Genomic DNA, 25,272 nt, shown 5'->3' with positions numbered 1-25,272 from the left:
CTGAAGCCATCTCAGCTTGCCCAGGCTGTTAGCAATGCTCCAGATATCTTTGTTGCTTGACAGCTTTTACTTCTTTTGGGGTTACCTTTTGGTTTCTCAGTTAATATTTGATTAGTGGCATTAGGGACAGGGATGGGAGAAGGAGAGACTACCCATTGCAACAAACTTCTGACCTTATAAGAATGGCAGAATAAATGAAACTCAGCATTCAAAAGGTTCAGAGGGTTTGAACCTACAACATTGAAGTGGGAGTTTGCAATGCCATCAAAATGCTGAAAGCCCTAGTTTTCAATGTTATTGTGTATGTCTTGCTGAGCATTGGCCCTCTGTTCAGTGCAGTACAGAACAAAGCTAGAAACACACTCTTTCCCCATATTTACAGTATAAGTACAGCTGTTAAAACCTAATAATTAAGTCGTAACTAAATCATGTCATTTAACTGCAGACTCTGTAATACAATAGTCCAGCAGCAATGCTTGGTATACAGCCTCTATATGAACATTTAAATTTAAAAAAGGCTCCAAATGCTAATCATAGAATATCAGGGTTGGAAGGGACCTCAGGAGGTCATCTAGTCCAACCCCCTGCTCAAAGCAGGACCAATCCCCAGACAGATTTTTGCCCCAGATCCCTAAATGCCCCCCCAAGGATTGAACTCACAACCCTGGGTTTAACAGGTCAATGCTCAAACCACTGCCAATGCCAATTCAGTTCCAACTTCCTCTTTTCTTCTTTTCTTTTGCTGCCAAAGCACTCTGCTTACAGACCTTCCAAAATTCTCTCACTGAGGAGTAACAGGAACCTAAAGCTACACAAGTCTCACCCGCAAGTTGTCCTCCCCTTTTATGCTTAATCATACATACCAAGAACCAAGGGTAACATTTTCAAAAGAGCCTATATCCCATTTTCAGAAATGACCAACACACTTATGAGCTGAAGTCTCATTGAAAAATCAATGGAATTTAGCCTCCACAGTGTGTCACTTAAAAAAAAAAAAAAGAATGTAGGCTCCTAAATCACCTAGGCACTTTTGAAAATTTTACCCCAAATATTTAATAGTGGTGATACCCGGTAATATTGCGAAGGGCAGTTCACCCTCATTATTGTAGGTTGGACAACTGGAGTAAGAAACCATAAGATTTTTAAAAATTATTTCAGTAACACAATTTTATCATTAAAATATTTTTCACTCCCATAGGGCTGTCCATATGAAGTAGCTCATATAAATATTAATCAATGAAGCCTCACAATAATCCTGCGAGGTAAAGTGGAGAAACTTGGGCACAGAGAGATTAAGTGATACTATACTGGGTCCCAAAGCAAGAGGCAGGCTGTGGCAGAGCCAGGAATTAGAGTGGGTCAGAAAATGCCCCCCCTCCACCCCCCATGGATAATTTTGACTTTTCCTTGGAAAAAAACAAAAGATTTTTGACAAAAACCATCAAAGTTTTCTAAAGCAGACACATTTTTCCAAAAAATTCATTTGATCAAACCCCAATTTTCTTGAAAAACCCATACCGATGGAAAATTTTCAGCCATCTCTTCCAGGAATAAAACTAAGGTCTCCGAAGCCCAATCCCCACACCTTAACGAGACAGGGTTTCAAGGGTGACTAGCAATTTTGTGTGCCAAACTTGATGGAGATTTATCTGAGCACCCTTTAAAAATCAAGTCCCTTTAAAGCATCTCAGGTTGGGCACCTAAAATGGAGGCACTGAAAATCACTGGCAGCTTTTGAGAACCTAGAGCCAGCCTTCCTCCATTTTTGTGTTATGTGAAGTGTAGTGTAGCATAGGAATCTCTTTGGCCGAGAGACTCGATAGTCTCAATGTGCACATTTGTTGGAAGATGACATGGGTATGGAAATCTCCACAGCCAGACAGCAGGTCAGACTGCAACTGTTTTAAAATTGGCCTGCGAACTAGATCATGATTGTGACTTCATCTTACCTTAGGAAGCCTGTACTTTTCTCTCAGATGAACCCTCAGACAAGCTCTCTCTGCCTTTTTTTGTGCAAACGCTGCATCTCTCTCCATCCTGAAAATCAAAATAATAGGTGTGTAACCAGAAACCTATCATGTGACAACTTGTCATTGTCACGGAACTAATTACTCAGCTACAGAAAACTACAGGCTGAAGTCATTCTCATCCCATTTTATGCTTTAACACAGCATAATCTGTATCAGACTAAACAAACAACAACGAACATATGTAGAGCTCTTTCCAGACATTTACTAGTCAGCTTCACGGCACCTATGGAAGGTAGGCTAGTATTATGCCCATTTTACAGGGGAACTTGAGTCACAAAGTTAAGTTACTGGTCCAAAGCTACAAATGGAGTCATGGTTAGAGGTTGCACTAGAAGTCAGGCCTGTGCTTAGTCTAGTAGGTCATTAATCTCTGTAAGAAATGAAGGACAAGTCTAATGACATAAGTGATGTTTTGGTCTCTCCTCCAGTTTTATTCTCTCTACGTGGCTGGATCTTGCATTGATTATCACTGAGATCAATGGAGAGCTCTGTACAACAGAATCTGAAAGTTAAAATCTTTCCCTCATAATCTTAGAGGAGAATCTTTTCCTCCATTCAGTAACAATGTGCCTGTTGAAGGGAGGCAGCTATATCACCACAAATTTAATGGGATAAAAAAATTAAATAAAAAAAAAGTGGTCATAGGTTTGTTTACCCCTCACATGACCATTGTTTCCAAGCAATATTTTATAGGGACGCTACCTTTGGGCCAAATGCAACAGTCCTTAATCAAAACTCCAGGATTTGGCCATTCCTATCAAATACCTTCCGAGACTGAAGCCAAATAAGGGGTAAACAGCCATTCGTCACTGCCAAATTTATGAATGGCCATTTTACTGAATCAAGGTAAAATTTTACTTAATTTGATTTCAAAAAAATTCACTGTGATTTTTGGTTAGATTGTTTATATTTTCAGCTGTAAAGTTGATAGCACTACAGCTGGTTGAGAAATATTCCTCCCCCCCCACACACACACACACACTCTCCAAACTTCTTAATTTTCATGAATTTTTTTCATAAAATGTTTGTTTTTTGTACATATACCAAAGTGGTTTGATCAAATCTTAACCATAAGCTTTCAAAACAATATACGTGGATTTAGCAGAAAAACTTCCTTTAAAGTTAAAAACCTGCATACATAATGTGCAATTGCCTGCCATGCAGTTTCCTGTTCCTGTCCACTAGAGGTTAATGGGCTGTCGTAGATTCATAACAACTGTGACATATCTATTAGGTCGCGTAGTTCACCCTTTTGCTGGTGCAACATTATTTTCTGTGGAACCTATTCTAAAGTTTCACGTAAGCTAGTTTTAAGCGTCTACTTGAAAAGGTATTCCACCGCCGAATAGATCTCACTCAGGAACTTTTTCTGATATTCAGCATACATTTTCTCACCTAATGTCATCCCAATACTCTAAGTAGCCTGCCCATGTACAATAATAAGAGATTCTCTTTCTGCATTTTTACATCCATCACATACTTGTAGACAGTTATTTCCCACTTATTTATTGCTATCCTCAAATCTTTATAAAGAAGATGGGGTCAAAGTGTGACTTCAGAGATGAAGTTCTAGAAAATCAAGGCTAGAATTGATGCTTATCTATCATGAATAGTGAAATCAACCTTTTTATGATGCAGGAGAATGGACTATGTGACTCATTAGAGGACCCCTTTGCTTTTAACAAGTCTCTCATTTGCTCATTTACATGCCTTCCAGATGGTGATTGATGCATTTTTACATTTTTAACCTAAGCAGTGTTGGTTAGAGGTTAAACAAAAATAGTGGAGACAACGGGGTCACGTCAGGGGTTCTAATCCAGTCTGAGCCTCTGACTCACTGGGTGACCTTGGGCAAGTCACTTAACCTCTTTGATCCTCAGGCTGTGCAGCTGTAAAACTGAGTAAAATTAGCAGGTCACTAAAACCAGATGTTGCATCTGTGATCATGTTTCCAGGATGAACTGAAATACAATTACAGAACCAGTGCAGCGTCCAGTTCCATCATTCAGTTTTTCTGTGCAAAAACACAACCATTTTCATTACAGTTCCCCTATTCCCACCTGTGCTGGAAGGAATATTGTTCAGTGATTGACTTATAGCACAGCTTCATATTTAACAAACACAGCAGGCTTCAAAACATTATTAAAAGAACATGCTCTTCTCTTTCAAATCTTTCCTCCTCTCCGGATTTCTTGCTTTGCTTATCTATTCCAGCACAGCATCTTTTTGCAGGCTGATTGAAAAGAAAAAAGAATCTCCCCCTATGTAATGTACCACAAAAGAAAGTAACATTTTGAATTGTGTTTACAAACAGGTTACATTTATTCAGAATTTTATGACTGAAGTTGCTGCTGCTAAATATAGACCTGGATACCTCTTAAATTCTATAAGTCATTAACCTTTCACCTATAATCATCTTAAATGTAGGATTTAGACAACCATTATGTAATTGATCATTAGTGAACTAGATGCAGTGGAGATTTAGAATTCAATTGTCTTTCTTTATAATTCTACAGGGTTTAAACTCCTACCTGCTTGAAACTCATTATTTTACTTTATATCTGCTATGTAAACAGTACCCCTGCATTTTACTTGTCAGAATGTGGTTACGGATTGCAATTATCAGCCAAATAAAATTCCTGAGCTATAAACACAGATCAAAACCTCTCTCCTTCATTTAATAGAGTTTGGACAACTGAAAAAATGGTTTAAATTTCTAGTTTTGAAATTAGTCAAGCATCCTTCGAATAAACATTACCAGCTTTACATTCTTCGTTCTTACCCTGTCCTCAATTTTTGCAATGATAAATGGAGGAGATTAAATATTTTAAGCATATCAGATTTATGTTTTAAGAGGGTAGATCATGTGATTTTCAGCATTAACCACTGCATTCTTAGATTGCAACCAGCATTTACACCATTAAACCTACAGAAATAAACTTGAAAAAAATTCTCTTGCCCATATGGAAGCAGAAAGCAACACCAGCACAAGATGTGTAGGTGAGTGTGTGGGGAGGTGGGGAGGATTGGAAATGAGGGTGAAGGATGAAACCACGATACAAAACATCTTACAGCTAGATTAGCTTTTGTTTTGGAGAGGCTGTTCGGCAAGGCAATGTTCCCTATGCTTAAAAACAGGAATGTGGGGTAAGGAGACAATGTACTGACTTTTTCTGGGGTTATTCTCAGATGAGCCAAGTCATCATGAATTAGTCACACATTGATAATAAGGGAATGTGTACTCACTTCTCCTCAACAATTTGCTTTTGATATTCCTCATATTCCTCTCTAGTCATTCCTGCTGCTGCAGCTGGGTCGGAAGGACCACTTTCTTCTTTGCTTTCCTCACCTCCACCACCAAGTCCTAAATTCTTTACCTGGTTGCTCAACATGCTTTTCATTAAGAAAGCCATTTTCTTCCCAAGAAAATTTAAAAACAAAACAAAACCAAAAAAGGCTCCCGAAAGACAACAATAGGTTTGTCAGCAAGGGAATTTCTACAGCCTCAGCAGCTCTTCAAGGGCACAATGCTAGTGAGAAGTGGATGCCAAAAACAGTTCGTCAGCCATAATCTGGATTAAAGTGGTGAACTCCTTAGTATCTAGAGGCAGATGGTTCAGATTACTCCAAAAAGTCATTAGATGCAGCTCCCTACTTTTAATATTAATACCTTAAGCTAATTGTAAATACAGAAAAATTCACATAGTTCACAGAAGCATTTTGATTTCTTTAGTCTTGAAACTCTCAATTACTTGGAGACCAAAGAGCCTTCGTCAGAACACACAGTTTCTGAATTAAAATAAGACTTGGTTGATTACATGATCACAGCAGAATTGTAAAATTCAGGGTACTGAGCAGCAAATCCTGTTGGATGTACACAGTCCAATGAGATTTGAAAACTAGGATTCTTCATTAAGCAAAAACAATCCTTTTATCCATTAATGTTTTTATCCCATTGGACAGAAAGTACAGTATGATGGGGGGTTTTCTTCATCTGCTTTTTCAAGCCTTTTAAATGGTTGGTTTCTGTGACAGATGAACGCATCCTTAGTGTGATCATAATTTCTTCCCTCTATTAAAAAAAAAGTTATTTCTTCCTGTTTTTCTCCACCATTCTGATTTGCTCATGGCACTATACTCTCTCTCTCTCTCTCTCTCTAGACCATCACTTTGATTGGCACTGCATGGAATATTTAATGCTGAAGGTTCTTAGCCGGGTAAGAAGAAATGCATTTTGTTCAGCTAGATTACAGTTTTGATATCCTTTGTCTGAAAATTGTCTTCTTAGGGCTGGTTTTGCACACCCTTACTCACATGAATGAGCCCATTGATTTCAGTGGAATTAGTTGTGTGAGTTGGGTATACTCACAAAAGGGTTTGCAGGAGCTGGCACTTAAGATTGCAAACTCTTTGGAGATGGGAAATTGTTTGTGTCTCAAATGCCTTGCACACTGTGGGATATTTTAATAATCACGCCGAGGATTATTGGGTACTGTTTAATGAAATATTTTTGAGCTCTGATTATCAAAATGGCTCTCCCAATGCAGTCGTCATTTCATTGGCGATATGGGAGGAGTCCAGTTCAGTTAATGCCCTAATCTACATTAGTACCTTTCTAATTAAAGCACTCCCTGCTACTAAAAAAAAAAGTGCAGGATGTCCAGTAATCCTGGATTATCTCTGATTAATCAACTGACTTTAACTTTCCTTTTGAAAACAGATAAATATTATTTAGGAGAATTTAAAATCCAGCAAAATACATTTGGTCTACTGAAAAGATTTACAAAACTATTGCTTTTTAAAGCCTGAAATCATTTTGTAAACATTATGCTCCCCTTTAAAGTCTGCATAACTGAATTCTTTGGGAGTAGGAATTGCCTTCTACTTTGCTGGCTTATTCAGCCCCTAGCAAAATTGGGCCCCAAGTACTTTCCAGAGTTTCAGTCATCCAATCAGGGACCAAGAAACAAGAACATGCAAATTAGGTGACCAATCACAGTTTGAATAGAAAATTTGGACCAGTTGCAGCTCAGGAGCAAGCCACAGACAGAAACTGATGCACAAACTGTTTGCCAAATAATGAATAAAACTCATTATCTAGTCACACAGTTTGCAACAGAAAAACAAAAATACCAACCTGCTCTGTTCATTGGCCAGAGTACAGATACATGCAGGATAGGAAACATCACTTTTGCTTTGACAAAGGACTAATTTGCACCGATACAGTTGCCAATCTCTAAATTACTGTGAGCCCACATTACACAGAAGAGAGTAGCACTAAGCAAAAATAGTAATTAATGTCTTACATTTACATAGCCCCTTTACAGATTCTATAGATAGGCATCACAATGCTCATCACAGATGGGAAGTTGCTTCCAAAGTGGATCATGGCTGCTGTTAAAGGGTAAAATCTTGGTAGAGTGCACAGTCCAGACAAATGCACATGGAGCTGAGGAATGGTCTTCATCCCCAATCTACAGCAGGGGGCATGTTTCAGCTATGTGGGCATAGCAGAAATATCACTTTTACTAGGTCCTGCATAAGTGGGTTGATAGGCCCATGGTTCTGTACACTTTGCAGAACATCTGGCTAGATCTTTGTCCCAGTCCTGCAAAGTGCCCAGAGAGCTGCTGGAGTTGGTGTTCAGAATCCCTTGCATAAGTTTTCTCTAGTCTGGCAGCTCTGCAGGGATTCGGGTACTCAAATACCACGATGACTGGTGCATCTTAACCTGAATAGGGCATTTTATTCTTCAGGCAGTTAGCTGACGTACTCTGAAGCTAAGAACCTGGAGTTCTCTAGTTTTGCTTGGAGTAGCTTACTGTGACAGAGCAAATTCAGATGTATTGGTACAAGAAAAATCTCACCACGCTGCTTCTGGAACAGCAGCCCTAGAAAGCACTCCCTTTCTCTTTGTTAGGATCAAGTAAGACCTGTCCTCTGTTTATTAATGTACATAAGATCGTATCATGAGGGACAGACAGGAGATGACCTCTCAGAAGCAGGCTGGCAACACTCCTGCGCAGCCCATCTTCCTCTTAGGGAAGAAACATTTGCTGGCTGTGGTGCACAGTGATAGCAATCCAATCATGTGCGAAGACCACTTGAGACTATGAGCCATGTGATGGATGTTTCCTTCCCACCAGTGACTTCCCTGCCACAACTATATTTAAAACCCAAACGATACAGACTTCCTCCCATTTTTTCTGTTTCACACCTCTTTTTGGTCACTGTCCTTCTGCGCTCGGTAGTATCATTCCTCAATGACCTAAACGAGCTGCAGTTGAACATAACATCCTCTCAAGAGGCATCAAACAAAAATGTAACACTTACAGCATTTAGCCATCTCATAGCTCTGTATGGTTCACACACACAGTCCTCATCACACTGCATAGTTACCAGCCACACTTTATAGGTGGGGAAACAGATAAGAGATGGGCAGGATACAAAGTAACTCTCAATGTCATAGACATAGTTTTAAGTGGCTTTCCCCAGGCCGTTCAGTGAGTTAGTGTCAAAGGCAGGATTAGAATTTAGAGTTCCTGCATCCCAGATAAATCCAACAGGCCAGCAGTTGGATTGATGGACCACCACTTGTCCATAGACACTTCCTACTAGTCAGTACAATAAAGCATTTTGAGACTGTCAGCTCTTCAGGGCAGGGACAGTCTTCTAGTTCTATGTTCAGAACATAAGAATGACCATATTGGGTCGGACCAATGGTCCAGCCAGCCCAGTAGCCGGTCTTCAGACAGTGGTCAATGCCAGAAGCTTCAGAAGGAATGATCAGAACAGAGTAAATATCAAGTGATCTATCCCTGGTGGTCTAGTGGTTAGGATTTGGCATTTTCACTGGCACAGCCTGGGTTCATTTTCCAGTCAGGGAAAAGTGACTTTGGTGGGGAGGGATAGCTCAGTGGTTTGAGCATTGGCCTGCTAAACCCAAGGTTGTGAATTCAATCCTTGAGGAGGCCATTTAGGGATTTAGGGCAAAAATCTGTCTGGGGATTGGTCCTGCTTTGAGCAGGGGATTGGACTAGATGACCTCCTGAGGTCTCTTCCAACACTGGTATTCTATGATTCTATCCCCTGTTGTCCAGTCCCAGCCTCTGGCAGTCAGAGTTTTAGGGACATCCAAAGCATGGGATTGCATCACTGACTATCTTGGCTAATAGCCATTGATGCACCTACCTTCCATGAACTTATCTAATTCTTTTCTGAACCCAGTTATACTTTTGGCCTTCACAATATCCCCTGGCAATGAGTTCCACAGGTTGACTGTGCACTGTGTGAAGAAATGTTTCCTTTTGTTTATTTTAAACCTGCTGCCTATTGATTTCATTGGGTGACCCCTGGTTCTTGTGTTACGTGTAGGGTTAAATAATACTTCTTTATTCACTTTCTCCACACCATTCATGGTTTTACAGACCTCTGTCATATTCCCCCCTCAATCATTTCTTTTCAAAGCTGACCAGTTCCAGTCTTTTTAATCTCCCCTCATATAGAAGCTATTCCATACCCTTAAAACATTTTTGTTTCCCTTTCCCATTTCTAACGTATCTTTTTTGAGATAGGGTGACCAGAATTGCATGCAGCATTCAAGATGTGGGCATAGCATGGATTTATATAGTGGCATTATATCTACTGTCTTATCATCTATCCCTTTTCTAATGATTCCTAAACTTTCTGGCCTGCTGCCGCACATGGAGCAGATATTTTCAGAGCTAGCTACGACTCCAAGATCTCTTTCTTGAGTGGTAACAGCTAATTTAGACCTCACCATTTTTATGTATAGTTGGGATGTTTTTCAATGTGCATTACTTTGGATTTATCAACATTAAATTTCATCTGCCATTTTCTTGCTCAGTCACCCAGTTTCATGAGAAACTTTGTAACTCTTCGCAGTCAGTTTTGGACTTAACTATCTTGAGTAATTTTCTATCTTCTCCAAATTTTGCCAGGTCACCATTTACATCTTTTTCCAGACTATTTATGAATATATTGAACAACACTGGCGCCTGTACTAGATTCTTGGGGGACACCACTATTTGCCTCTCACCGTTCTGAAAACTGACCATTTATTCCTACTATGTTTCCTTTTAACCAGTTACTGATCCGTGAGAGGACCTTCCCTCTTATCCCACAACTTCAGAGCCTTTGATTGAGGGACCTTGCCAAAGGCTTTTTGAAAGTCCAAGTACACTATGTTCGTTGGATCATCCTTGTCTGCACATTTGTCAACTGCTTATAGGAATTCTAATAAATGGGTGAGGCATGATTTTCCTTTACAAAAGCTGTGTTGACCCTTCCTCAACAAATTGTGTTCATCTGTGTGTCTGATAATTCTGTTCTTTACTATAGTTTCAACCGATTTGCCTGGTACTGAAGTTACGCTTACCGGCCTGTAATTGCTAGGATCGCCTCTGGAGCCTTTTTTAAAAATTGGCATCACATTAGCTATCCCTCAGTCATCTGGACAGGAGCGGATGTACTACTCATACTTGATTTATCAATTTGCTCCAATACCTTCTCTTTTGACACCTCAATCTGGGACAGTTCCGCAGATTTGTCCCCTAAAAAGAATGGCTCCGGTGTGGGAATCTCCACACATCCTCTGCAGTGAATTCCGATGCAAAAAATTCATTCAGCTTCTCCACAATGGCCAGGTCTTCCTTGAGTGCTCCTTTAGCACCTCAATCATCCAGGGGTTCCAATAATTGTTTGGCAGGCTTCCTGCTCCTAATATACTTAATTTTTTTCCTGTTAGTTTTGTCTCTTTTGCTAGTTGCTCTTCAAATTCTGTTTTTTGGCCTGCCTAATTATACTTTTACACTTGACTTGCCAGAGTTTATGCTCCTTTCTATTTTCCTCAGTAAGATTTGACTTCCAATTTTTAAAGGATGTCTTTTGGTCTCCACCTTTTTTGCTCTGTTTAGCCATGGCTTAGCTGGTGACCACACTTGCAGCCATGTAGGAGATTCATAGATTTTTAAGGCCAGAAGTGACCATTATGATCATCTAGTCTGACCTCCTGCATAACACAGGCCACAGAATTTCACCCAGTATTCCCTTCATCACGCCCATAATGTTTCATTGAGCTAGAGCTCATCTTTTAGAAAGATATGCAGTTTTGATTTCAATCCACTACATCCCTAAGTTGTTCTAATGATCAATTACCCTGTTAGAATTTTGCACTTTATTTCAAGTCTGAATTTGTTTCGCTTCAGCTTCCAGTTCTTGATTTGAGCCTTCATTAGACAAGAAAAAGGCTGGGAGGTCTACAAGAATAACGTTCCTAGCCTAGCCAGGGAGGAGGGGTTCTGTTGTATAGCTTTTGATTACCACCATAGCAGAACAGAGGTGCTTCAAAACTTAGTGTCTTTTTGCCCTGTTAATGTCATGCTGTTTTGTAGCAGTGATGCAGCTGAAGCTCAGACATTAAGGGGTAACAATACATTAAACTGGGGAAGGGATGCCTGGAGTGAAAGACTACCTTGGATTTGCAAGAGAACAAGAGCGAGCCATACTGATCCATAAAGCAATTGGGACAGTGTACCCCATAAGGCTTTATGAGGGTGTGTGCGCTTATACATGTATGTATGACATTACTGGAATATATTTTGTGCTGCCTGTGCCATGTAACATCTCTCCGTAAAGGTTGTGGTCTACTATATCTATTCATCCTATTTGTACATATATATCATTTTGTACTTGAGGTTAAGAATATGGGCTGTAGGCTTGCTTGGTTTCTAAGTAAGCTTTGTGAGGCATTTGGTCAGTTTCTTTAGGAAGGAATTCGCCAGGTTAAGTACCTGATCAGGAAGCACTTGGGGAACAATGCATCTTGGAATGCTCCAATCCACATAAGAAGTCTTCCTGGAGACATACAAGATACCATGTGGACAATGGCTTGGGCCTGTAAAGACTGTCATGCAGGGACATGTGACTTGCCCAGGTGACTCCAGAACTCCATGTTGGAGCTGGACTTTGCATAGGAGTGAGGAGGGGGGTCTCCATCCACAAGAGAAAGTCTATTTAAACCCGTGGGAGACCCCTCCATTTTGTATTCAGCTGGCTAAAGAAGGAGCCTCACCACCCCCGAGAATACTGGAAGGAAACTGGAACAAAAGGACAGTAACTACAGGGGGTGTGAGTGATTGCTGGACCCAGGCTAAAAGGAGATTAGCCTCTAAAAGGAAGCATTCTGAAACTGGTGAGGATCTTATCTGTCTTTAGTTTGATTAGACATAGATTTGCGCATTTTATTTTATTTTGCTTGGTGACTTACTTTGTTCTGTCTGTTACTACTTGGAATCACTTAAATCCTACTTTCTGTATTTAATAAAATCACTTTCTACTTATTAATACATACTCTGAGTTAATTACTAACTGGGGGAGCAAACAACTGTGCATATCTCTGTCAGTGTTATAGAGGGCGAACAATTTATGAGTTTACTCTGCATAAGCTTTATACAGGGTAAAACGGATTTATTTGGGTTTAGACCCCATTGGGAGTTGGGCATCTGAATGCTATAGACAAGCACACTGCTGTGAGCTGTTTTCAAGTAAACCTGCAGCTTTGGGGCAAGTAATTCAGACCCTGGGTCTGTGTTGGAGCAGACGGGAGTGTCTGGCTCTGCAAGACAGGGTGCTGGAGTCCTGAGCTGGCAGGGAAAACAGGAACAGGGGTAGTCTTGGTACATTAGGTGGCAGCTCCCAAGGGGGTTTCTGTGATCCAGCCTGTCACAACAATAAAAGTAAATGTCAAAATATGGAAGAGACATGTAACACTAGCCAGCTCAGTGTAGAGGAGGAGCTGCCTGTGGGATACAAGAAGCCATTTAGTTTTATGCAGGCTGCCTGTCTAAGTCCTTGGAGTCTGTGCTGTAATAAACCAGTCAAAAGGCATGAATGGGCACAATGCCATTTAGCAGATGGGCATGAGGAGGAGGGAAGTAAGAGACCATTTCTGATTGTGTTCACTCTTGACATTTTTCTACAGCTGAAAATTTCTGCTCAGCTATTCCTCTCCAGATTATACACATGCTGACCATCACCGCTGAAGCACCTGACAAGACTGGCTTTCAGAAACATAGAACATTGCTTCTGCAGCTGGGCTGTGGAGAACAGAAGTGTGTGCTGCATGGGGAGGAGTGAGGAATGGGAAATATAAGATTCTCTAGTCTCCTTCTTCAACACCCACCTGTGTGGTCTACAGTGTTGCTCCCCAACTGCCTTTTTGCTAAATACTGTGAAGTACCATTTCCCCTTAGTTTCCACATATAAAGTCAGCAAGCCACTTCTGAAGCCTGTTAGTAAGTTACTCCCTGATTCATTGGTATCTGATACGGGGAGGAAACACCAAACCAGAATTGGTCTTTGGTTCAACAAAGTCCTACTCTAGCTCCCTCCAAACTCTGCTTCCTAGTTGCCTCTAACACCTATATCCCTTACACATCACCTTGTCAGGGATTTCTGCTAACAATGCCCCCAAGCCCTGCATAGAGCAAGCAGCAAACCAGAGGCAAAGGACAGCTATGCAAACAGAGGTTAAGAGAGGGCATTTTGGCAATTTAATTACCATAGTCAGATGAGACCAAAGCGTGGGAAGCAGGGGCTGGCACAGAGTGATATCCTCACCCCCGTTCCAGGCCCATAAAGGGGTCTCAGCACATGAGGAAGTCTGCTAGAAGGGTGACTTCCTGAGGACCCATCCATAAGCCCTGGGGTCTGGAGAGGCATGGCCTTTGCACGACTGGACAGACCATAAAAATGTTTTGGAGTAATTAATGCTCATAACTCAAAAACTTAAGAGCCCTTTAAAACTAGCAGTTATGCTCAAGCGATTCTAAAAATAAAGGGTGATCACCATGCCTGTTCATGGGTTAAGTCAGTGAGAAGTTAATGCTGTTTGCCCAATTTAGGTTCCACAGAAGCGGAGCAAACATAGTGAAAATGATTCAAGGAACATATTCTTAATTTTAAATCTGGCAGTATAGAAAACAGTTGGCAGGATGAGGAAACTTAAGGAACATAAATATGGAAGTTTACTTTACCCCCTTGTCTTCTCATACTAGCGTCACAATCCCTACTCCCTAATTTTAGTCTAAGCACTTAACAGACCTAGATTCAGGCATGAACAAACAGCCTATCTTGTCTTAAAGAAACCTTCATACTTAACTAGAACTGGAAAACACCATAGCTCTAATATACATCAGATGTGAAGAAATCCCCCTGTAGCTCTCTGTTGCCAAGAGGTGAGGAACAGGTGAAGAGTTAAATACTTAATTATACTTGAATTTTAGAAGAGTTAGATTCCTCATCACTCTCACAAGTGGAAACAGAACTCAGGGTAAACAGCAAATATATTCTAAAACAAAGTATAATACCAAGGAGTGAAACTTCTGAAATCTTCTCTTATAATTTTAAAGACTTACTTGTGTGTTAAAATGGGAGGAATATTTGATCCAGATGTAGGCTTCACCCACAGCAAGCTAACATAGCACTACATCCAGACACAGATGTTCCATTTAATGAGTGGAGATGAGTGTGAAACAGGAACAAAAACCTAAGTTGTGCAGCAAGTAAACAAACTTAAATTCATAGAGTCCAAGGCCATAAGGGACCATTGTGATGCTCTAGTCTGACCTTCTGTGTAACACGTGCCAAAGAAGTTTCCCCCGAATAATTCCTACACCATCGCTTTAAGAAAAACATCCAATCTTGATTTAAAAATAGTCAGTGATGAAGAATCCACCATGACCATTAGTAAATTGTACTCATGGTCAATTACTCTCACCATTAAAAAATTACCTTATTTCCAGTTTGTCGGTCTCAACTTCCAGCCATTGGATCGTGTTATACTTTTCTCTGCTACATTCAAGATCCTGTTATCAAATTTGTTCCCCATAGAGACGCTTACAGACTGTAATCAAGTCCCCCCTTAAGTTCTTACATTCCACTGCACACAGAACATCAATTCTATTGCAACATTTTTAATCTCTATAATCTTCATTCACAGACTTTAAAGGAATTAATATTTTTAGGGTAAGGGAAGAGAAATATTTTGGGACCTACTTGACATAAGTTAGCATTCACCCTTCTCAGAAACCCTGCCCTCCATTGGCCTTCCCAATTTTGTCCTCTGCTGGCTCTGCAATGTGGTCACTAGAGCACCGGAGAAGGATCTCTTGGTTTCTTCTATAGCTGTAATGCAAGATCTCCTTATGCTATAGCTTGTTCCAAGTCCTAGATGTTTTTCAACACCAGCGCTTGAATATGCTCTACTGTAGTAAAAGCAACATACTCTGTCTAGGTTGTGGAAGAGCCACTTAGGTGTCAGGGCATCAACTGTGGGATGCAACCACTACCTGCTATTTGGGAAAGAGCATGGAGAATTGGCATCCTGAAGTTATGGACACTAGCCAATCAGGACAGCTGCCCTTGCTAACACTGCTAGATCTTTCAATTGTCTTCAGTATTACCAACTATGCATGGCTGGTTGTTAAGGCAAGCAAAAGTTAGAATCGATGAAGAGAATCACTGTTTCTTATCATTCCAGTCAGATCCTAAAGAGAGGAAACAGGATACTGCCTTTCCTTTTCAAGGTCCTTGGCTGTGGAGTTGAACAGGGTGTAGAATTACCAGTCTGTGTTTCATGTTTACACAAAGCAAGCTAACAATCATCAACATGCTGGAGGACAATCGTCTCAAGCTCTTTAAGACCCAGGTGGTGCCTTACCTTACCAAACATCTAGCAGAGAGACAGCAAGCCTCAGGTTTGGTTTAAGAAAGCTCTGGATAAGAAGAATTATGCCAATTGTCAAAGGGAAGCATTTTCAGGAAGTGGTAATATGATTGTTTCCTCATTTGAAAGAACCTACCCACCTACTATCTAAAGTGGTTTACAATCTTGTGGTTTACATATATATGTTTCCTCATCCATCCTTAAAAGCTTTGATGCACTGGAAGATTAAGTAGTATTAGCTCTCTAACATTTTTGCCTTCCAAAATCTGAGGGGATGACGCATGGAGCATGCTTTCAGAAGTCTTAAAAGAGCAACACTCCAATGTGAAAACTACAGAACATGAACCACCAAAAAAGAAAATCAACTTTCTGCGGGTGGCATCTGACTCAGACGATGAAAATAAACATGCGTCGGTCCGAACTGCTTTGGATCGTTATCGAGTAGAACCTGTCATCAGCATAGAAGCATGTCCTCTGGAATGGTGGTTGAAACATGAAGGGACATATGAATCTTTAGTGCATCTGGCACAGAAATATCTTGCGACGCTGGCTACAAAAGTGCCATAACACCTGTTCTCACTTTCAGGTGACATTGTGAACAAGAAGCGGGCAGCATTATCGCCTGCCAATGTAAACAAACTTGTTTGTCTGAGCAATTGGCAGAAACAAGAAATAGGACTGAGTGGACTTGTAAGCTATAAAGTTTTATATTGTTTTATTTTTGAATGCAGTTCATTTTTGTACATAATTCTACCTTTGTAAGTTCAACTTTCATGAGGAGATTGCACTACAGTACTTGTATTAGGTGAAAACTATTTCTTTTGTTTATGACAGTGCAAATATTTGTAATAAAAATCAAGTGAGCGCTGTACACTTTGTATTCTGTGTTATAACTGAAATAAATATATTTGAAAATGTAGAAAACATCCAAAATATTTAAATAAATGGTATTCTATTATTAACATTTTTTTTTTAATCACTTGACAGCCCTGTTACTAACCAATGTAAACTTTGGAACAGTCTATACTTGAAGTGGTACTAATATAACTAACTATATCTGTTAGGGATTGGATTTTTTTTTAAACCATTAGTCATACCAGTCTAAGTACAAGATTGGACACTGCTATACCAGTATAAATAAAAAAAACCTCCTACTGGTAGTTCTCTCTCTTCCCATACAGGAATAGCTATATTGGTATAAAGCACATTTATACCAATATAACTACATCCACACTAGGGAGGTTTGTACCATTTTATCCATAGCCATAACATGATACATGTATAGAGGTAGTAGTACAACATTCTAGTGTAGAAGAGGTCTGTCTTTGACAGAATGAAACAGCAGAGGTGTGAACTATTCCAGCTTCTCTTTAAAAGATGTTTGTTATGAAGCTCAATGAAAACACTTCTAGGGCCAAAATTGTCAACTTAGATGCACAACTGTGTGTGAATTAAACATAGTCGTTAATCTTATATAACAGGCAGTAATACCATGCTGCACCCTAACACCACCATCATTCTTCTTACCACATATCTTAAATGAGACAGACAAGTAACTCCTATCTCACTTATACTGTCATGGTTTAAACGAACGTAAAAATCAGGAACTAAATGTTTAGCTGATACAGAAAGGCCATATTCAAGCCTAAATTTTTGTGTAACCCTACTACTGTAATCAATGGCAGATCTGAAGTAGATTGAGAGTAGTCAAATGCTAAGATTTGTAGCTATAGCTAACAGAACATGATAAAAAGGATATTAGTTCCTTTCCACAAAATGAATTGATACTAGAGTTAGTGTAGTTAATCCTCATTGTAAGCATTTTGTATTATTAAACCAAGAGACAAAGCGGTGGAATCCCAGTCCCCAGGCCAATGGGCACTAAGGGCTCGATACACTCATGATCAGCATTTCACTGTAAATTAAAGACACTGAGCCCCTAATCCCAGAAAGCATCCAATCTCTGCCAAGCAGCAACAGCAGTTAGAGAACTTTTAGTTTGCCTGCCCAGGAAATTTTCTAAAGTTATGCAACATGACACCATGCGGAATAGATTGAAGATTTTTTTTGAAGTGACTTCATTGACTGCTATACAGTAACTCCTCACTTAATGTCATCCCATTGTTACGTCGCTAATCAGAGAACATGCTTGTTTAAAGTTGCACAATGCTCCCTTATAATGTTATTTGGCAGCCGCCTGCTTTGTCCACTGCTTGCAGGAAGAGAAGCCCATTGGAGCTAGCTGGGGGACTTGGAATCAGGGTGGGCCGGCAGCCCCCCTAAGTTCCTGTGCCGCAGCCACCCAGTAGGCTATCAATTGCCTGGCCATTCAGGTGTCCCACCCCGCACTGCCGTGTGCAGCTCCTGTCCTCCTGCTTGCTGTGCAGGGGGTGGGGGGAAGAGGGGTGCTAATGTCAGGGTGTCCCTCTCCCCCTGCTCCTGTACCCCATCTCCACAAAGCAGGGCTCAGGATGGAGGGAGCTTGCTGGCAGCACCTGCTGTCTCAACTTGTTGATCTACTTAAGAAGGCAGTGTACTTAAGAGTGGGGTCAGCCTACTTAAAAGGGGCAATGCATCTCTCTCTCTCTCTCTCTCTCTCTCTCACACACGCACACAGAGGCCGGGTCTACACTTGGGGGAGGGGGCGGGGGGAGAAGGCAGGAGCTAAGTCGGTCTAAGTTACACAACCTCCACTACGAAAATAGCGTAGCTGAAGTTGACGTACTTAGATCTACTTACCGCGGTGTCTTCACTGCGATAGGTCAACTGCTGCTGCCCCCCCCGTTGACTCCACCTACGCTTCTCGCTCCAATGGAGTACCGGAGTCAACGGGAGAGCGCTCAGCAGTTGATTTATCGTGTCTTCACTAGACGTGATAATCGACCCCGCTGGATCGATTGCTCCAGAGGTAAGTGTAGGCATCCCCCCCCACACACACATGCACCTTCCCAGCTCCGGCACTTTGGAAAGTATTGGGAGTGGTGTGCTCCAGCGGGATAGCGTGGGTTCATCTGCGTGGGTTCAGTTTCCGCAGGGAATGTTTGCAGCCACTGCCATGCCTCTATTGAGTCTTCTTCCTCCATTCCTGCTGCCTTGTAGAGTGTGAGGCTACATTAACAACGTGTTAACCTTTGAGAGCTCAGCCGAGTGCTAGTTCATCATTTAGCAGCAAGGCATTCCCTGGAAAATATCCCACCCTCTAACTCCACCACCTCAATCAAGCTGCACAATCATCATTGCTGTGTACAGTATTAAATTGTTTGTTTAAAAAACATATACTGTGTGTGTATATAGTCTTTTGTCTGGTGAAAAAAAAATTTCCCTGGAACCTAACCTCTCCCCCTCCAGTTTACATTAATTCTTATGGGGAAACTGGATTCACTTAATAGTTTTGCTTAAAGTAGCTTTTTTCAGGAACATAACTACAACGTTAAGTGAGGAGTTACTGTACCAAATTCAGAGGGAAAACATTTACTAAAATATGTATCTTTATTCAAATAAGGTTATGTTCTTTACTTCCAAAACAACAGATGGACAACCTTTTCAGTGTTACATTAATTGATACATCAATACAAGTCAAAGTCTCTCAAACAGGAAACAGTCAATTTAAATAACAGTGATTTTGCATTTTGCTTAAAGGGCTCAGATGACTTGTGTTGAGATTCTCTCTCCATTTCCATGTGCCATTTATCATGCTACGCTCAATTTTAAGACTCAGACCAGGCTAATTTGCCCCTCAAACTGTTAAAATTAGATTCCAAGTTTTTTCATCTCTCTAAGACTCAATTTCTGTTTGAAAAAAGCAAGTGTGTTTGCACTCAACATTGCCACAATCAGTGGCACTAATGAAACAGTATTTTAGCTAACAAGATAGTCTGACGAAAAAGCCACAGTTTAAAGTCATGGTAGGAATGAGAGTAAAGTCAAGTAATTACCAAGATGTTTTATACTTTCCACCCCTCCAGCAAGTAGCAAGGATAACCCATGAATTATTGTTTCATTGTAGAATTACATACGATCACCTTTTGAAAGTTACACATTTTGGGCCTTCTGTTTCCACAGAAGTCAATGGCAAACTGCTACTGTTTCCCGTGGGATCAGGTCCATCCGCAGCATAAATGCATTTTAATTTAACATGATAGTGTACATACAATTTTAGATAGTGAGCGAATTCAGAAACTGCACAAGTTGCCCCCAGTGTTTTCCTCTTCCCAACACAAGATACAATACCACTGGTTGCTTCAACGTTTTAATTTTCAAATTGAATAAGTCATAGTTGGAGAGATTCACAAAATGGAGAAACAAGAATGTATTAATTGGAAGATATCTTTAAGAACTGTACATCACTTTACCAAATGTATTCTGGAAAGTAGGATCATATGAGATCTATTCTTTCAGCAGAACATACGAACTATTTATCTATCATGAAAGTGGAGGTTGTGTTTGTTTGACCATGTTCCAGCGCCAGAGGTGAAAGAAATAATACTGTGCATTGTTAGAAAGATAATGAACTACAATACAACAATCTGATAAAACACTGGCTTTTTCTTCATTAATTTAGCTTAGTCCAAGGCATCTGTAAATACTTACTGGTGTGAGAGAAGAGAGCAGATTAATTGCTGCCTTGTGTTCCTCTAAGCTATAGCAAGGGTTCTGCCATTGACTTGTCTTTATCTATGTAGATCCGTTTGGGGCAGTAGTTTCTCCTATCGGTACAGTAAACAAAGTCTTCCCATAATTTAAGTAAATTTATTAAACTATACCATTTATAGTGTATCACATACTTTAGCTATACAAATAGGTGTGGAATGGATCTAATCACACTTTATTGGTATAGCATAGACATCCACATTTATATGATAGTTTAATTTTTAAAGTAACAAAAATATATTGTATAGAATTTTTTATTTCCCCAAATTCTCAGGCACAATTCTAACAAATAGTTTTTCATGACACTGAACTTGACAGCATGTGTTGCCTCCTCCAAAGGAGTCAAAGTTACATACATTAAGTTCTAGACAATTTCTGCAGGTATTGAGACAAACACATTCTGTAATTAAAAATGAACAGTCCCAATGTCCAGTTTTCATCATGTGCCTTGCAGAAACTTAGAAATACTTTAACTCTGTAGGAGAGCTACTCAAGAACAGATTACTATGGATATGTAAACAAAGTAGAGTGAATCCTTTTCTTATTACTAATTTGAGCATCTGTTCCATTTTGTCCCTGAAGCAAATGTTCACATGATAAGCAATGTTAAACAATCTTCAAATCCATCAGACTGAACACTTAGTTAACTTACACAATACTGGTTCAGTAAGAATTGCTGGACTAACAGCAAAACACGTCTGAGGCAACGGCTTGTGAGGAAGTAGGAAACGTGTACATAGAACTTCTAGTTTTCAACACTTACTATGTAAAATATTAACCAGAGTCTCCACTGTGATATTTCTATTAGATTCATGAAACAGCTTATAAAAATAAAAGCATTTGTCAATCTAAATATGCCCTTATTTCAATTGGAGTTTAAGAAATATCAGCAATATTATCTCTTTGTCGGAGAGGTTCCATTAATTACTTTACAAAGTTACGGTCAGTCATGAAACTACTATAACCCTAACAATCCCCACACAACTGCTTAAAGGACCTCTACTCTATTAGAATGTATTGTTTTCTCCCATTGTCTCATAAGAGACAAGGCTTTGTTTGCTTGTTCTGCATAGAGAGCCTTTGTTCTACACTCCAGCAGCTACTAATCAGACTGTTATTAAAGGCCTTTGTCTTTCAGGGTCCACAAATTACCAAGTTATTTCTACAAACTCTTGTGAAATTTAGATCTACAAGCCACTAAATCATTGCCAAACTGAAATCCAAATGACAAATAAAATATTTATAACGATGCTTTTTTCCCAAATTAGAGGAATGTAATTTTATTTAAAAGAAATCTCGTATGTCAGGATGCTTAAATATATTTTTCTGCACAAATCATTGGACATGAAATACTCAGCAATAGCGACTGGACCTCTATGCCCCAATTCTCCTATCTTGGAAACTTATTGATAAAACAATAGGAATACCATGGTCAAGTCCCAGTATGTACCAGAAACGTTTAAAAGTAAAAAAGATCCACAGATTTCCTTTGTACTTGCTCCATTGCTCTAGGGGCTGTTTTTAAACCACAGTATTAATGTTTTAAACAAGAACTTATTTTGTTTAGCAAAAATTCAATAATTTACAATATTGAAGCATTTTAAACACTAGAATTTCCCTCATTTACAGACTTGTGTAATATTCTGTGCATACATACTGCAGGCATATACACACAAAAGGAACAGATCATCAAAAGAACTTTTTAGCTGCTGCTTCTTGCTGACTCCTAAAAACAAACAAACAGACAAAAAAGCAGGAGATAATGCACAAAGAACTTAGTACATTTCATTACGTGAGAAGGCTACTCATATAAGCAATATTTTTTTTCCAATAAAGCTTCAATTACATTGCAAGCATGGCACGATCAGGGACATTAATCAGATTGGCTAACAGAACCTTCAACCCAAAATTTAGGTTTTATAAAAAAATAAAATAACCTCCCCTCCCCCAATTCCCCCCCGCCAAAAACAAAACAACATTTTAGAAAACCAAGCCCAATACATAAAAAAAGTTTTAATTAGCGTATTTTGAGAAAGTTTAACTGAAATAGTTAAACAGATTCCTCTGCCCTGTTTGAGTTTAACAGTGTAGCACTGTGCTAAGGGATACATACATCAAAGAGGAAAGCTGACGGTGCTATTTTAATTTGTCAGCCTGGACAAAGTGTGTGCGCAAATATATAATCAAAAAATATTTTAAAAATCTAACTTAATACAAGTTTGTTTTGAAAACAATGATTAATATGATCATGTCACTTTAACTGTACTTAAAATTAGAACTCCTACATAAAGATAGCTATCAATCTTTTAAACAGTAACTTACCTATACATGATATAACCGATGAATAACACTGTTTGAACCGCTACAAAAATGAAGAAGTGAGTTGTAGATAGGCATGATGGAAACGGTGGTAATTCTGGACACTTTGGTTTTTCATTTGATGGCTAGAAAGCAAAAATTTGTTAAAATAATGCAGAAAGATGCCAACTGAATTTTTAAAACTGCTATTTTAGAAAACAACATTTTCAAAAGAAAGTTGCACATACATGTTTACAAAAAGAACAGGGGAAAGTGAAGGAATGTGTGGGTAGGAGACTCAAGATGTTTTAATTTTCATTTTTGTGTACGAGAGCTGAACAGATTGAAATTACTTGGAGGCTGGGAGTGCGAGGATACATGTTTAGTTAAGCACCCCAGACATAATAATTAAAAAAAAAAAATTTTTTTTTCTTGCAGGACTCATAAGCCATTTGAGCGCAGTGGTGGTGAAGGGGCCTTGAATTATCTAATCTGGATTGTAGTTGGGAAGTTCCGAATGCCTGAGCTATATGCAAAATAGACACTCTCCATGTTAAAGCACATCAGCATGCTTGGACTTTTCTTGCAGCAACAGGGGCAGCTGGGAAGTCTGCAGATGATATTACTGAAGCACATGCTGAAGCCAGTTACTTATGGTCTTAGAAACTGATGAAAAGAAAAATAATGTGCCATTGTTAGGGGAACACATCAGACTGTGGGACAAAAGATGCCAACCTTTTCTTTCAGTTTTCTGGAAATTCCAAGCGTTTTTGCTTTGTAAATACAGAAGTTAAAAATATGGGATGGCCAAAAAATATCTGAGATGTATTCATACTCCGACTGCATCTCAGGCCTGTTACCAAAGACAGAACAGGCCTATTATGGATGGAGCTCTGCTAAATACATTAGATGGACAAATAGGAAGTCATTTGAATCAATGTTCCCAGCTTACAAAGAAAACATTGCAGCATTGCAAAAACAAAAACAAACAAACAAAACACACACCGCCAAGATTGAGTGATTCCACCGGTTACAAGTTTCAGACTACCGTATAGGTAAATATTCAAACCACCATATTAAAGCAACTAATATGCAGTATTTGACAGCAATTCCCACAGTTTCTTACAGCTGGGTTTTTTAAACGATTGCAGCTCTTGCTTTGCAAGTATGATAAAAGTAGTGTATGTGCCCCCCATGCACATACAGGTACCTTTATAATAAAAAGCGTTTTCTAATTATTAAGTATTAGCTACGACAATTGCTGTATGTCCTCTTCATGCAATTTGAAAAAAAAAATTCTAGTGTAGTCTGAGGAATTATCTTCTAAGTGGTCACCCATTTATTTTTGATCAGATTCTGAACCATGTTTGTGTTTGAGTGTGCAATTACTACAACAGCAAACATTGAGACCTGTGCACGCTCAAATGGGCAGTTGTACATTTAACTGGCTATTTACATTAATACAAGATTTGCGTGCACATTATAAATGTGATTTCAAGTTAAGGCAGTTAAAAATATCATGCTTTTTATGCCTATCTTATCAAAACACTGATCATGCAGTTAAGGCAAAACTGTTTCAGGAGAGCAGCTTAATGAAAGATTAATTGTTCAGTAAATTACATGCTGGCTTTTCCCAACATTTCACTAACAGCCATATGCTGAATTTCCGCAGCCATTCTTTACACTAGTAGTACACAAATTACCATATTTCGCTGTACTAAATGCTCGATGTCCCTCTTTACTATATGAAGATGCTCTTTGATGTCATTGAAGTGCTGAGTTGTTTCATAGAGTCCTCCTGCAGAGCCAGGATGCTGAACTCCACTGACCAACCTCAGAGTGTCACCCATGGAATTTCTGAAAACAAAAAGACGACTTGTTTCAGCAGGGGGCAGTTCCTGAAAAATTCCCTCTTGCATACATGCTACATTTATAACCTATTAAGATTAGTTTCAATTTAACATCTTACAAACAAAGGTAGGACACTTTTTTATAGCTTCCATGAATATCTGTGAAGAAGCACTTAGTTTTTCAAAATACCTATTTTTAAACCTGCATTGAGCAGAAGAATCTCAATTTTGTAGAGTGCAACATGTCCCAAAGCTATAGTAAAAGCAAAATCAGCTCTATGGTGAATATTCTTTTGCTAAGCATCTGCTTTGGCTTATTTTTTGATGAAGTCTCAAACAAATGTTTTGAATCTGTGGATCTGACCAAGGCTTTAGGATAAACATGGTATAATGCTATCTTTTAAGGAAACTAAAAGCTGTTCCAAAAAAAAATAAAATAAAATAATGCAGTCATGTAAGAAATAAAGAAGAGGCTTTAGGGATAAGAAAAGATTTAGGGCCATTCATGTTCCATGATTACCTTTTACATGAGAAACTCATTTCCCCATATACACTGCTGTAATACTTAATACGGTGTTCACATGAATTCATTTTGTTGTTACAACAAATCAAATTAAATCCACAAAAAGTTGAAACTCCATAACTAATATAAACTAATCAATGAAGAAAACATACATGCTCCTCTATCAATATGGTC

At 39.3% G+C, this 25,272-nt stretch overlaps 2 protein-coding genes across 2 annotated transcripts in view; both read right to left on the bottom strand.

The window, feature by feature from the left end:
* Positions 1-5,443, bottom strand: part of CPLX4 (complexin 4) — a 30,306-nt gene extending 24,863 nt beyond the window's left edge. Inside the window, exons 1-2 of the mRNA XM_054033236.1 lie at positions 5,277-5,443; positions 1,950-2,037 (exon numbers count right to left, since the gene is read on the bottom strand). Of these exons, the coding sequence (XP_053889211.1) occupies positions 1,950-2,037; positions 5,277-5,443 (255 nt within the window). The remainder of the gene's footprint in view (positions 1-1,949; positions 2,038-5,276) is intronic.
* A 14,570-nt stretch (positions 5,444-20,013) lies between these two features.
* LMAN1 (lectin, mannose binding 1) overlaps positions 20,014-25,272 on the bottom strand; it is a 33,180-nt gene continuing 27,921 nt past the window's right edge. The window contains exons 11-13 of the mRNA XM_054031707.1: positions 24,429-24,582; positions 22,750-22,871; positions 20,014-22,153 (exon numbers count right to left, since the gene is read on the bottom strand). Coding sequence (XP_053887682.1) covers positions 22,117-22,153; positions 22,750-22,871; positions 24,429-24,582 — 313 coding nt within the window. The 3' untranslated portion in view covers positions 20,014-22,116. The remainder of the gene's footprint in view (positions 22,154-22,749; positions 22,872-24,428; positions 24,583-25,272) is intronic.

The sequence above is a fragment of the Malaclemys terrapin genome, chromosome 6 (assembly GCF_027887155.1).
Source record: "Malaclemys terrapin pileata isolate rMalTer1 chromosome 6, rMalTer1.hap1, whole genome shotgun sequence".
NCBI lineage: Eukaryota > Metazoa > Chordata > Testudines > Emydidae > Malaclemys > Malaclemys terrapin.
Note: the sequence above shows the minus strand (reverse complement) of the source record. Positions and strands in the feature narration are given on the sequence as shown.